Source organism: Lethenteron reissneri, chromosome 10 (assembly GCF_015708825.2).
Source record: "Lethenteron reissneri isolate LAM-NWPU_2019-01 chromosome 10, ASM1570882v1, whole genome shotgun sequence".
Lineage (NCBI taxonomy): Eukaryota > Metazoa > Chordata > Hyperoartia > Petromyzontiformes > Petromyzontidae > Lethenteron > Lethenteron reissneri.
Genome location: NC_083788.1, coordinates 11404939 through 11418530, shown reverse-complemented (window position 1 = coordinate 11418530; position 13592 = coordinate 11404939). Strand labels below are relative to the sequence as shown.

At 55.9% G+C, this 13592-nt stretch overlaps 1 protein-coding gene across 4 annotated transcripts in view; it reads left to right on the top strand.

The window, feature by feature from the left end:
* The window catches only part of LOC133340557 (multidrug resistance-associated protein 1-like), a 52347-nt gene extending 38831 nt beyond the window's left edge, over nt 1–13516 (top strand). For 2 of the 4 annotated variants that reach the window (XM_061548861.1, XM_061548859.1), the window contains 12 exons: nt 1631–1679; nt 1968–2076; nt 2542–2752; nt 2956–3266; nt 4118–4317; nt 4644–4770; nt 5611–5712; nt 6231–6377; nt 7198–7356; nt 8257–8423; nt 8819–9013; nt 9165–13516. In XM_061548861.1, coding sequence (XP_061404845.1) covers nt 1631–1679; nt 1968–2076; nt 2542–2752; nt 2956–3266; nt 4118–4317; nt 4644–4770; nt 5611–5712; nt 6231–6377; nt 7198–7356; nt 8257–8423; nt 8819–9013; nt 9165–9273 — 1886 coding nt within the window. In that variant the 3' untranslated portion in view covers nt 9274–13516. Of the gene's footprint in view, nt 1–1627; nt 1680–1967; nt 2077–2541; nt 2753–2955; nt 3267–4117; nt 4318–4643; nt 4771–5610; nt 5713–6230; nt 6378–7197; nt 7357–8256; nt 8424–8818; nt 9014–9164 lie in introns of all 4 variants that reach the window. The other 2 variants (XM_061548857.1, XM_061548860.1) reach the window with 2 other exon arrangements.
* The last annotated feature ends 76 nt before the right edge of the window (nt 13517–13592 follow it).

The following is a 13592-nucleotide window of genomic DNA, read 5'->3' as shown; positions in this document are numbered from 1 at the left end:
AAAAGCGAAAAAAATGCGACATTCCCACGTGGTCTCGAACAAAAACTCCATGGCCACCAAAAAAAACCCAGCTGTGAGCCGCTGCTCTTTGCTCTCACACTGGCGGAGTGCCACAGAGTCCTGAGAATCCATTGCTCTTGCTTTTGGCGACTCGGAATGCTGTGCCGGGTGCTGCCCGCTTAAAAGCGTCGCGCCGGCTCCCTCGCTCTTTGTCCGAGAGCGGTTTCGGGTCGTACCGCTGGGTCGTACCGCTGGGCCGTACTGCTGCGTTGTGCCGCTGCGCCGTACTGCTGCGCCGTACCGCTGCGCCGTCCCAACGAGTGACGTCCGACGTGTTCGCTCCGCGTCCTGCCGGGAGATTCTCGCTGTAACGACACGAGCGCGTAACGTCGGACGTCGTGCTGCCGGACAAGCGCACGCGGTACGACCCGGAGGTACGTCGGAGAGCCATTGCGGCACAACCGCGGGAACCTGCGTGGTTATCTCAGCTTACCGCCGGTTTGCGAAGGGCTTTTTTTCTTTTTTAAGGGCTTTGGAAGTGAAGCTAAGGTTTGGATGTTTTGCGGTCCCCTTGTTCTTCTAAAACTTGCATTTAATTTTAACCGTGTGTTTGTGAGAGAACCAATAAGAATAATCTAGACTTAAAGCTTTCGTGAGTGCAGGAATTAATATTCTTTGGGTCTTTCAGTAAAGCCACGTAGATAGAATTTTTTTTTTAATCACGACATTTCGATGACGATTGCTTGTGTTGCGATCGAAACGTCGTGATATTTTTTTTTTTTTATAAATTTTCTATCTACGTGGCATTACCGAAAGACCCAAAGAATAATTTTGCAAGGATGAGCGGCTCTGGCTCATCGCGTGATAGCGGTGCAAACTCTACGGACATTATTATTTCTAGATTTGAAGCTTTCGTGACTGCAAGGATTCATACTTTTTTCGGTAAAGTCATGTAGGTAAAAAAATGTAATTAAAATTAATAAAAAATAAAATAATAAAAATCACGACGTTTCGGAGGCAACACAAGTCTCCGTCATCAGGTGAGACCGTCACAGCCAGATCCTTCCTGCAGTGATCAAGTCTGTGAAGTATGGTCATGGTTTGGGGAGCTCATCATCCATCAGTGGATTCATAACAAAGGCTCCGAATGTAAATATTTAAATTACTATGAGGATAACTGAACTCAATGGACAGGTGGTACAGCAATCGAAAGTTTATATGCCAGTCGTGGGTTGACTCGGCACCTTTGACCTTGCGTGGTCTATAGAAATGGAAGTCGGTAGTGGTTGTGTACTGGATGGACGCATCCCTGCCATTATAATGTGGAATTCCCACCGCTGGTTCAGCACCGTAAACAGGAGATAAAAACCCTAAGCTTGCACGAGCAGACAAAAGCACTTTGACTTTCATTAAAACGATACAGCTCGTTTATCAATTACCATGCCGCATGCTTTGCTGGCATTGCCTTTTGGAGAATATTTTTGCGCATGCTGCTGGTTTCTTTTTGGTTTTTTAGCAGTGGGCTCTCCATGCACGCGCGTGTGTGTGTGCGTGCGCGAGATGCGTGTGACATATGCTTGTGATGTATGCGCGTGGGTAACGTCCACCGACCGTCTGTGCTTCCCAGCAGCGGAGCCCGAGTCACCCGTGTCTGGAGGAGCTAAGGGCGACTTGACGAGGTGAGGGTTCGCCCAAGCGTCCACACGCTCGCCTCGCCTCGCGCTCGCTCGCTCGCCCAACGCACACGGCCTTGAACTCAAACGACGCTCATCGGTGCCGATCAATCGCGACCCCTGTTGCGCGTGAATGGATAGCCAAACTTGTCTTCTTTTACCAGAGTCGTGTGTAGCTTGATTGGCTCGCACCTAATCACATAAACGCACAGGGGCATTATGGGAAACTGATAATCGGGGATATTCGTCGTCACGTTCCGGCAGTTTGGTAAATCCTGGTGCCGGTGCGAGCAGGCCGGCGGGCAGCGCCGAGACGGAGCTGAGGAAGAGGAAAGCGGACGGCACGGTGGCGGCACTACCCGGGGAGAAAATCATTCAGACGGAGACGGCGCAGACGGGAAGGGTGAGTGGCAGCGGTGCCAGGTGTGGCGTTGGACTCTCTGCAAGTTGGACCATAGTCGCCATAGCCCTGATGGTGACATGATCTCGGCCCTTCCATAACCCAACCCTTACTCCACCCTGCCACCTGCCCCCTACCCTGGCCCTACCCTGGCCCAACCCTGCCCTGCAATAATACAACCCTAACCCTACTCTAGCCCTAACCCTGCCATAACCCAACTCTGCTGCCCTACCAATCGCCCTAACCCTGCCCTACCATAGTCCAACCCTTAGCCCATGCGAGCCCCAACTCTGGCACAGCCCAACCCTAAATCTAACTGCCGTGACTGCTGATATTGACGATAACGACGATCATGAGGCGGATGTTGCTGACGATGCTTCTTCCCTTGCCGTTACCTCCCGTGCTGCCCACCCCCTTCTCGTGCTGCCCGCCCCGCCCCCCTCCCGTGCTGCCCCGCGCCACCTGCAGGTGAAGCTGTCGGTGTTTTTGGAGTACATGCGCTCGGTGGGGCTGCCGCTGTCGCTGGCCGTGGGGCTGCTCTACCTGACGCAGAACACGGCGGCCGTGGGCTCCAACGTGTGGCTCAGCGAGTGGGCCAACGACGCGGAGCTCAACGACACGAGGAGGCCGGGCACCGAGCTGCGCCTCGGCGTCTACGGGGCCCTCGGAGGGGCGCAGGGTGAGTCCCGCCGGTCGGCGCGCGGCCGAGGGAGGCAGGAGGGGACGCGTCTTGCCACTCGGTCGCAAGGGGGGGTGTGCGTCGCGTGCTCGAGACCCGCCCCGGGACACCCCGCTTGATGCTTGCGAGTGCGTCAACCACAGCGCTGCTCTCTGATGTTCTCCCTGCCCTCTAACCGCCTCCCTCCCGCGCCCCACGACCAGGCCTGGCCGCGCTGCTCTCCTCGATAGCGATCAGCTTCGGCGGCGTGCTGGCGTCGCGCCACCTGCACGACGCTATGCTGCGCCGCGTGCTGCGCTGCCCCGCCGCCTTCTTCGAGCGCACGCCGACGGGCGCGCTGGTGAACCGCTTCTCGCGCGACGTCCACACCGTGGACGAGACCATCCCCGGCGTGGGGCGCATGTTCCTGGGCTCGCTCTGCAACGTCCTCGCCGTCTTCGCCGTCATCCTGCTCGCCACGCCCGTCGCCGCGCTCGCCTTCCTGCCGCTCGGCGCCATCTACTTCTTCGTGCAGGTTCGGGTTGGGAGTGGCGGGGGGGGGCGGCCGTCGTGGGTTCTTGTCTCGCGCCGCTTGTGGTGGCGCTGCCCGGGGAGTCTCCGTGCCCGTGTCAGAATCAAATCGCCCCGGAGGATGAGCTGCTCTCGTCACTGCAGGAGATGCGTTTAACACAAAGCAGTCCTCCTCTTCTTCCCTCCCCCCCCCTGCTTAACCTCTCTCCCTTCCTCTCTTAAAGCCTCACCTCTTAGCCACCATGGCCTCTTCCCTCGTCGCCCCTCCACTCCTTCCCGACCCTCCCCCCTACCCTTTTGTAACTCCCGATGCGCGCACACCATCTGTCGTGGTCACCCTTTCCTCAGCCCTTGCATGCCCCCCCCCCCCCCCCCCCCCTGTCATCTAAATCGTGTTTTTACTCTCCCGGTATTTTCAACTCTGTTAAGGGCCTTGACTGAAGGGGCGCTCTATAGCTACAGGCGCGTCTCGCTTCACGAGCCAGATACGTTCCACGAAAATTGCTCGTTAAGTGAAAATTCGTGAAACCATCGTTGTTTTCCCACCGACTCGCATGTTAAAAGCTGAGTAACGTTTCGGTGCCAAAATGTTCCAGTCCTTGAACAACTTTTTTAACGTGAGACACACAAATTGTAATTTTTAAACGAAGTAATAAAACATCCAAATGCATCGCTTGCCCTAGCATTCCCGTAGAAAGATCGCTCGTTCAGCGAGACGCGCCTGTATAAAATAAGGTAATTGGCAGCGGTCCGACTGACCATCCTTCTATTTGTTTTGTGGGTGCGTCCGTCTGCCCGTCCGTCCGTCTCTCACCGCGTGCGCGTGTCCGCCCGTCCCTGCTGGCTGGCTCGCAGCGGTTCTACGTGGCGTCATCGCGCCAGCTGAAGCGGCTGGAGTCGGTGAGCCGCTCGCCCGTCTACTCGCACTTCGGGGAGACGGTGCTGGGCGCCGGCGTGATCCGCGCGTACGGCGCGTGCGAGCGCTTCATGCTGCTGAGCGACACCAAGGTGGACGAGAACCAGAAGAGCTACTACCCCACCATCATCTCCAACCGGTGGGCGGGCGTGCACCCACGCACGCACGCACGAACACGCGGCGGCACGTGCATGCACAGCCCACGCGCGCACCAACGCACAGACATGAGCGCAATGACACAATCCCACGCGCACGCGAACCCTTACGATGCCACGCGCACACGACACACGCTCGACTCGGGCACCCGGTGGAAAGCGTAAACATCACCACCTAGGGGTGACAAAGCCGGCCCGGCGTGGTGTCGGCCATGCCACCTCAACGCCGCGCCCCGCCCGACGGCCTTCGATCGCTGCTGCTCGCTAACGCTGGGGGTGGGTGGGCTCGTCCCTGCCGCTGTGTCTGCAGGTGGCTGGCGATCCGCCTGGAGTTCGTGGGGAACTGCGTGGTGCTGTTTGCCGCGCTCTTTGCCGTGATCTACCGCTCCACGCTCAGCCCGGGCCTCGTCGGCCTCTCCATCTCCTACGCCCTGCAGGTGCGGCCATCGCCAACCCTCCCTCCCCCCCCCTGCTACCTGCACGCCCCCACCCTAACCGGGGCTTGTCCCATCCCGACTTCTTCTAAGCCACAAGTCCCATTGCTGGAGTTGCTGCGGTTGCGAGACGTTAACTACCGCGCCTGATGTGCAGGAGGTAGTGGGTTCCATCCCAGCCCTGACGTCCGCTGTGTATTTGGAGTATGCTTGTTCTCTCTCCCCGTGGTAACCTGCATGATAAGCCACTTCGTGGAGCTATCATTTTTGGCTTGGTCACTTGTGACGAAGAGCTGTATCGCTCGGTGGGCCTCACCTGGTAAAATAGAAATAGTTTGTTATTTAGATTAGTCACCGAGTGTGGTCGGCCGCTCGGAGTTTCTTTCTCCGTGGTGCTTCTATCCTCTCGTCACACGTCCACCGTTCTCGTCGTGTCTCGTTCCACCCCATCCTCCCACCTCGCCCCTCGGCGTCTCCCTCTACTCCTCCTGCCCTGCACTGCACTGCGAGGCATCTCCATAGCCCCTCTAATCTACGGGTCTCTGTTCGAGTCTACGGGTCTCTGTGCGAGTCTATGCGTCTGTGCGAGTCTCTGAGTCTCTGTGCGAGTCTATGCGTCTGTGTGAGTCTACGGGTCTCTGTGTGAGTCTCTGGGTCTCTGTGCGAGTCTACGGGTCTCTGTGTGGATCTATGCGTCTGTGCGAGTCTACGGGTCTCGGTGTGACCGCCATGCTTCTCTGTGCGAGCCTACGATGGGCCTCTAGACCGCCCATCCTTTCCCATTGCACCTTCTTAATGTGATTGGCCGGCGCTAACGAGCGGGGGCGGCCGTGCGTGTCGCAGGTGACGATGTCGCTGAGCTGGATGGTGCGCATGTCCTCCGACCTGGAGTCCAACATCGTGGCCGTCGAGCGCATCAAGGAGTACTCGGAGGAGACCACCGAGGTCTCGCACGCACAGGCGCACACACACGCACACACGCGCACACACAGATGAGCGCACACGTACACGCACACACGCGCACACGCACAGATGAGCACACACACGTACACACACATGGACGCGTGCACAGAGAGACGAGCACACGCTGGTGCACACGCACTCACGCATGTATGCACAAGCGCACACACACACACACATGTATGTATGCACAAGCACAATTTCACGCGTTTTTAGCATGCTGCGCTACGAATCCGGTGAGCCGAGTTGGATTCCCGCTCGCGGCCAATGTCGATGACGATTTGTCTAAAACGGTCTCAAACGGGGGGGGGGGGGGGGGCGGCGCTTCCATCAAAATGAGCACTTGCTGCGACGTGTCAACTGGGCAGACAAAGGCTGCCGCACGTGGTTGTGCCCACCCAACCCCCTCGCAAGTGCAGCACACTGACAGCACTTGCCCCAACGGTCTATTCAAGCTATCGGTGGGTTGGGGGGGATCCTTGTGTTGCTGCCTACGCGTGCAGGCGGCGTGGGTGGTTGAGGATCACCGCCCCCCGGCCGAGTGGCCCCACGAGGGCTGCGTGAAGTTCACCAACTACAGCGTGCGCTACCGCGAGGGCCTCGACCTCGTGCTCAAGAGCCTCAGCTTCACCATCCAGGGCGGAGAGAAGGTGGGCAGTGGGCAGTGGCAGTGGGCAGCGGCCGTGGGCAGCGGCCGTGGGCAGTGGCCGTGGGCAGCGGCCGTGGGCAGCGGCCGCCCACACACACCGCCACCATCATCAATATGCACGTAGAATGTGTGTTGGGTTATGCGTGTATGGGCCTCCCCCTAAGTCGACAACTCTGCTTCAAATGGTGTGTAAATATCGCCGCTAGGGTGACAGGCAGCCCAGAGGTGGTGCTGGCCACCCCCCCCACCCCCCCTCGTGTGCAGTGCCGGCCTTCATGAGATGCTCGCCAACAGCACTTGCTCCAGTCTGTTAAGGCTGTACAGGGGGGAGGTCTTAGTCTTGTGTATCTGTATATATCTGTGTATATTTCTATATATGCATCTTTGTGCATATGTGTGCATCACCATGCGTCCATCTCTGTGTGTGTCTTCCTGTGCATGTTTGTACAGTGTGAAAGACGTTCAACATACACGCATATCCCTCTGGGTAAATGTATATGTGGGGGCATCTGTATATATGCATCTCTCTGTGCGTGTATGCACATATGGCTACGTGTATGTATCCCTCAATGGATGCACGTGCGTGTCTCTGGCTGTCGCCTGATGATTCGAGTTGTAATTACTTGCGAAACGTCGTACTCGTTGTAGATGTTGCTGTGGGTTTACTCTCCGACACACCGGTGCGCTGTGGTAGAAACAAACTGGCACGTTTTGTTTACGTGACAAAGCTTACTAGTCGCAGGTTTAACGACACATTTATATATTTACGCGATCCAACCCCCCCAAAAAAACCTCTTGTGTATCTGCGCGTGCGTACGTAGGTGGGAATCGTCGGCCGCACCGGCGCCGGCAAGTCGTCGCTCACCTTGGGCCTCTTCCGCATCATCGAGCCGGCCGACGGCAGCATCGCGATCGACGGCGTCGACATCAGCACCATCGGCCTGCAGGACCTGCGCTCCCGCATCACCATCATCCCACAGGCGAGCACTTGGCCCTCGGGTCACGTGGGGCGGCGGCCTGTGTGGGCTCACCCCGGGTGGCATCGGGCTCTACACAGGGGACTCGAGAGCATACGGTGGCGGTCACGGGGTCACACCGGGGAGCTGCGAGGTCACGATATGTTGTGACCTATGTATGGTGAACTTCTTTGGCAACGTACGTGGCCAACCGTGCTATAATCGGAGGTGTTGGGGAAAGACATTCAACTAACAAAGCGGAGGGCCACACAAGGTCACAGAGGGTTTGGGGTCACGTGGGTGCATGGGACCATACGGTGCCTCTGTTGGCTGCTGTAGGGGCAGCCGCAATGGGCGACGGTGAGGCCATTGCATCCCGCGTACCGATCGGGGGTTAACATCGCGCGTCGGCGCCCGCTACGCATTGTGCCTAGCGTGAGCGTCAATGACACCGATGGGTAAAGCGCGGTGCGCCGATTTTTCGCATCTCCTCCGCGGCGTTCGCGTCACTGCTCGGCGTCCGTCGAGGGACGTCTGGGATATCTTCGTGGACCTGCCACAGTGGCAAGATGATAACTCCCTCGCCCGGCATACAGGAGGTCGTGGGCTCGACCCTGACGCTTGTGTATTTGGAGTTTGCTTGCTCTCTCTCTCTCCCCTCGGTCGTGTGTATTTTTCTCCAGGTCCTCCGGTTTTTCACTCCACGTTCAGAAACACACCGCTCGAGTATTTGGCTGCGATAAATCTCCACACGGCGATGGTCCACTTCGTTGAGCCGATCATTTTCTGAAAAAGAGCTACATAGCTGAGTGGGCCTTACTTTTTAAAAAAAATAAATGTGTTTAGTTTAAATAATGTAATAGCTTTGTCCGTCGGGGTGGCGATGGTCGTCTGCTGATGCCCGAAGTCGCGTTTTCCCGGCAGGATCCGGTGCTGTTCTCCGGGTCCCTGCGCATGAACCTGGACCCGTTTGGGAGGCACTCGGACGCGGACGTGTGGAGCGCGCTGGAGCTGTCGCACCTCAAGGCCTTCGTGCAGACGCTGCCCGACAAGCTGCAGCACGAGTGCAGCGAGGGTGGCGAGAACCTGAGGTGGAGACACGCGGGTGACGGACAGAGAACAAGGGGGGGACGAGGGGGAGGTGGGGGGGGAGGACCGAGAGAGAGGCACGGGGGGAGGGGGTGGGGTGAACGGACACGTGAGACTGAGAGAGACACAGGCCGACAGACCGAGAGAGACGCACGACGAGATAAACAGACACGACATTTGAGTATGCGTGCAGTCGTATTTGTCGATTTGTGTGCCAGTGGTTTAAACACGGTATGTGTGGTGCGTGGCGTAAACCCGGTGCTTGTGACGTGTGTGCGTGTGGTGTGTGTGTGTAGTGTAACACGATGCGTGTGTGGTGTGCAGCTTAACACGTGTGCATGCGGTGCGTGTGGTTTAACACGATGCGTGTGTGGTTGCCCCCCCCCCCCGCGTGCAGCGTGGGGCAGAGGCAGCTGGTGTGCCTGGCACGTGCGCTGCTGCGCCGCACGCGCCTGCTGGTGCTCGACGAGGCGACCGCCGCCATCGACTTGGAGACGGACGACCTCATCCAGACGACGATCCGCACGCACTTTCAGGGCTGCACGGTGCTCACCATCGCTCACCGCCTCAACACCATCATGGACTACACCCGGTGAGCAACCGCGCTGTGCTCACGCACTGCCGGGACCATAGCACTTGCCCCAACAGTCTGATTGAATGTTACACTAATGGGGGAACCGTTGTCTTTGACTGTACAACTACATGCGGAATGTTTCTTTTTGTCCGTTGCGTGCACGTGCCAGGGTCATCGTCTTGGACAAAGGTCAAATAGCAGAGTTCGACTCCCCGACCAACCTCATCGCCCGAAGAGGCATCTTCCAATCCATGGCCCGGGACGCTGGGCTTGTGTGAGCGGCGGCGTCAGTTGGGTGTCATCAACCCAACCTCCCACAATGCACCTGGACCCATTACCCGCACCCCCCGCCCCCCTCCCGTGATCCGGGGGACAGCTGCTCAAACAATTTGGGTGTTCTCTCTCCAGCGGACTGTCGTGGTCCCCACGGACGTGATCACGCCGACCGGTGGCCACGTATTGGGGGGGACCTGCCGTGTGCCGGTTGCGCAAGCGAGCGTGCGCGTGTTTTTAGCTGGACGGAACACTTCCCACGTCCGCCCGCCCGCCCTCTCGCACAAACGCGGCCGCTCCTCCGTTCGTCCTGTTACAATTCTCACCTTTCGTATTCTTTTTTTAGTCTGTGCGAGTCGATCGGTGCGTGCGCGCGTGTGTCACACTTTTTTTTTTGTTTTACAAGCCAAAAAAAACCGCACAATGTGCGTGAAGCCGACACGACAGAGTCCGTCAGATCTCCGTGGCGTTGACTGCTCCCACCCCCGCTGCCATACTCCGTTACCCTCAATTCACAGCATTACTCACCCCAAGCGGTGGCAGCACTCCGGCATCGACGTTGAAAAACCAAAACGAGAGGTGCGACGACGGCTCGGCCCGGTCGCGTGCGACCTTGTGCGACGCGTTTAAACGCGCGGTCGAATTCAATTTTACGTTGCTTGGCAAGTCGACCGCTCTTCAGCGGATCTCATTCAGGGGACAAGGCAGCGAAGCCTTGCCACCACCCTCCCCCGTGCCCTCTCCATCCATGTGCTGACAAAACGTTACATTGTGTTATGTACCGCGTTGCTGTACTGCTTTGAACGGGGGACCCCCATGGTGTTGGTGGGGGGGCAGTGCTCTTTCCTGCATGATCAGGAAGTGCGTGTTTGGTTAGCGGGCTACACGCTGCTGATGAGACACAAGAGACGTTGAAATCGAGTTTGCCTTTATAAAACACATGCTGCTGAAAAACATTGGCCTAGGATAAGGCCATTCATTTTTTCTTTTCCTATTTTACAGATAATCATTTCTGTACGTGGCCAAATACTTTACAATGATATTAGCACGGTGCGTTAACTGCTGCGCCACCACTCCACCCCCCCCCCCACATGCCCTTTTATTGCACACAGATCTATGGCTGTGGACACTTGTTTTAGAATCTTCTCCGATGTCGTCTCGGGTGATCCCAAGAAGGTGCGATAGCCTGGGGTTGGGTAATTGGACTACTCGCGGCGGATGCTGTTTGACCTTCCTGACCTCCATATTAACTTGCCGGGTTCCATAGCTACCTCCTGTTTGACTCCCTCTCGCCTCATGCCATTTTAAAGGCTGCCCCCCATCCCAACAATTACATTTCAGGGTTGCAATTCTATTGGAAAAATCGATTCCGTTTATTTTATCACGGTAATAAACTCGATTTTCGACAGCGCAATTCACACAAGGCCCCAAAGCGCATTACACAAAGCTTACGTTACGGAGAAGGCCTGCGTGTACAACCAGGGGAGTTCTAAGACGCAACTTTTAAAAAGTGTAACAGACTCTCAAATGGGCCGGTGGGGGGGGTTGGGGAGCGAGTTCCACAATGTGGCTGCGAAAAGCTCCGTCTCCCATAGAGCAAAGCCTGGTCGCTGTGCAATCGACCAGAATCGGAAGAGCCAAGTCCGAAGTGTAACAATAATAATATAGATTACGCATGCACGAATATGCATTGCAGCGAATGTAGCAGCCCACTGGCGGCGGATGCATGGCATGGGTGGATCGCGCGAACCCGCCGCATGCGACACCGCAGCCCCCTCGGTATTATCCGAAAACGCTGTGAGGGCCCGGCTTGGAGTAGCGATCATATTATTGGTGTAAGATAGCGCCACTTAGGATTACATAGGTATGCCCCTCCGTCATAAATCATCTATAATTGTTTACCGTAATCCTGTTATTAAAAATTGCGACCTAAACGAGTAAAGATTGATAAGGCGTTCCGAAAATAATACCTGGACTGTTCCGGCTGAAATTAAAGGCACTGGTTAAACAGGAATTACTATAGTAGTGAATTGTTCGCTTAAAAAAAAAATCAATATTGCTCTTTTTAATTTCTCTTACACTGATATCTAACCCAAGGTTCACCGGGCCGGTGCTGTCCATACACAAGGGTCAAAGTTCAGATGCAGGCAGCAACCTCCCCTGAGGCAAAACGCTCACCCTGGGGGGGAGGGGCAGTGAAGAACCTCTGCTCAGCCGGCAACAACGCCGCTTGTTGATTTTTTTTGGTTGAAAGCAAAAACCAAAATCGATCTTTCAGCCACTGCCCGTGTAAAGGTGGTCACGGACGCGTGCGTGCGATCTCACAAATCAAATCGTGCTTTCCACCCGGGCAGGGGGCAGGGGCCCCGCTGATTTTCTCAGGAAAAAAAAAGTGAGGGGGGGTAAAAAAAGTACTGCAATTTTAGAAATGGGGGAAGAAAAATCACCAACCCCCCCCCATAGGTCACATCGCTGGCTCTCACCGCCCTTGTAATTGTCAAATCGCGCTTTTTTTGTTAAGTTTGCGTAAAAACTGCGTGCGTCTCCACCGCCCGCTTGTGTGCGGTGGCTTCGTCCGCGCGTAATTTTGTTTTGTTGTTGTTGAGGGGGGTTGGGGGGGGGGTCATCCGAACGTTGCCAGACTTGGACACGAGATCACGTGAGGGTCACAATAGTGAGCGCTGCCAGAGGCGAGACGTCCAAATCCCATTCGCGAGTGCCACAAAACCATGTTGTTGGTGGTGATGCTGCTGCTGCTGCCTGCTGCTGCTGCATGCGTTGGCAGCGGTGCGGACGCACGACTAACTACACGAAGCGCATTCGTCAATAGCGCTGCCTTAAAGGGGAAACGTGTGGGATAATGGGCGACGTTTTTTGGGGCAATGACCAGTTCATCAGCCGCCGTGAGCTTTGCCCGGAATCAATGCTGTGTTGGCTTCCAGATGGCCGGTTAGCCCTCTATGGTGGTGTTGTAAACAAAACTCTTACCCCCTTTTTTGTAAATTATTGTTGCTCTTAACATTCTCCAACGCTTAAATGGTAACTTGTGCTATGAAGAAGGGACATTGCCCGAAACGTCTTTATTTTCAATTTGGGCAGTGCTATTAACAAATCTGAGGGGGGGGGTCTCCCCCCCCCCCCCCCCGCCCCTCTTAAATCCTGTTAGGATTTCTTCAGAGTCGTTTTGCTTGCAGCCCAGAGTAATTTGGCATTCACAGTCTGGAGTAAAGAAAAAGTCCCTGTAGGGATCACAGTCCGAACCCCACACTCGTGCGACAGTGGAGCGTCCCGAAAGGACACCGATGGCCGCATGTTAATTTTGCTGCATTGACCAGCACTTGGCTTTTCTTGAGAAGTTTTCAGTGGCGTATCTCCACGTGGTCCCCAAAGCTCGTCATTAAAACAAACAAAAACCGACGCGCGTCAACCCAGGCTTCATGTACGCACTCGAGTTTGTTTTTTTATTTTTAGTCGATTTCAGTGTCGCTAATACCTCTCTCCACTACAACCGAGCCGCGCTGGTGCCGTGCCGAGCCAGCCTAGTGCCGTTCAGGAGGCATGCCGTGCCGAGCCGAGCCGCCAATGTCGAGAGAGACGCTCCCTTGGCCTTGTCACCCGGGTGGTTCAGGACCGCCCTGCGGTTCGAGACGTTGACGCGTTTGTATTTAATGACTTTGGTCGCATGTTTAGTTGGAATATCGAATTTTTTAAAATAACAATATTGTAGCCGTGACTGTACTTTAACTTGCACGGCTGAATGTAACGTATACGTATGTTTCTTTTTTGCAATTTTTTTGGTTATCGACATTCTTAAACATAACTTGTAGACTTTATATATATAACAAAAAAGCACTCGACGTTCGAGAGACGGCGCGACGGGTCCTCCGTCGTCGCTGGCATCTCGTCCTGTGTGTTGCCTTTTTTTGGCATCTACCACCACGGACGTGTGGCGACTTCGCCTTTTTAAGACGCACGGAGCGTCAAGGGGACTCCCACGACGCATTTGGCGATTGGCCACCAAACTAAGCTGGCCGCTTGCGCCGTCGAAACGTGCATGGATCTGTTTGTCCGACCAACAGTTGCTGCAGGTGTCGGTGGGGGTATTTTTTTGTTTTTGTTGTTGTTCCACATTAAAACAGTTTATATAAAACCTGGGGGTTGAGCTCGTGGGTTTTGCGGCGAGCGAGCGCGCGTTTGTGCAGTGCGACGGGGCAAGAGGATTGGGGTCGTCTGGGGCGAGCGCGTTGCTTCTGAGAGCGGCGTGCGGTGCGACTGGGCAATGATTGCCCAGTCGCACCGGACCACGATTCCTGTCCACTGCGAT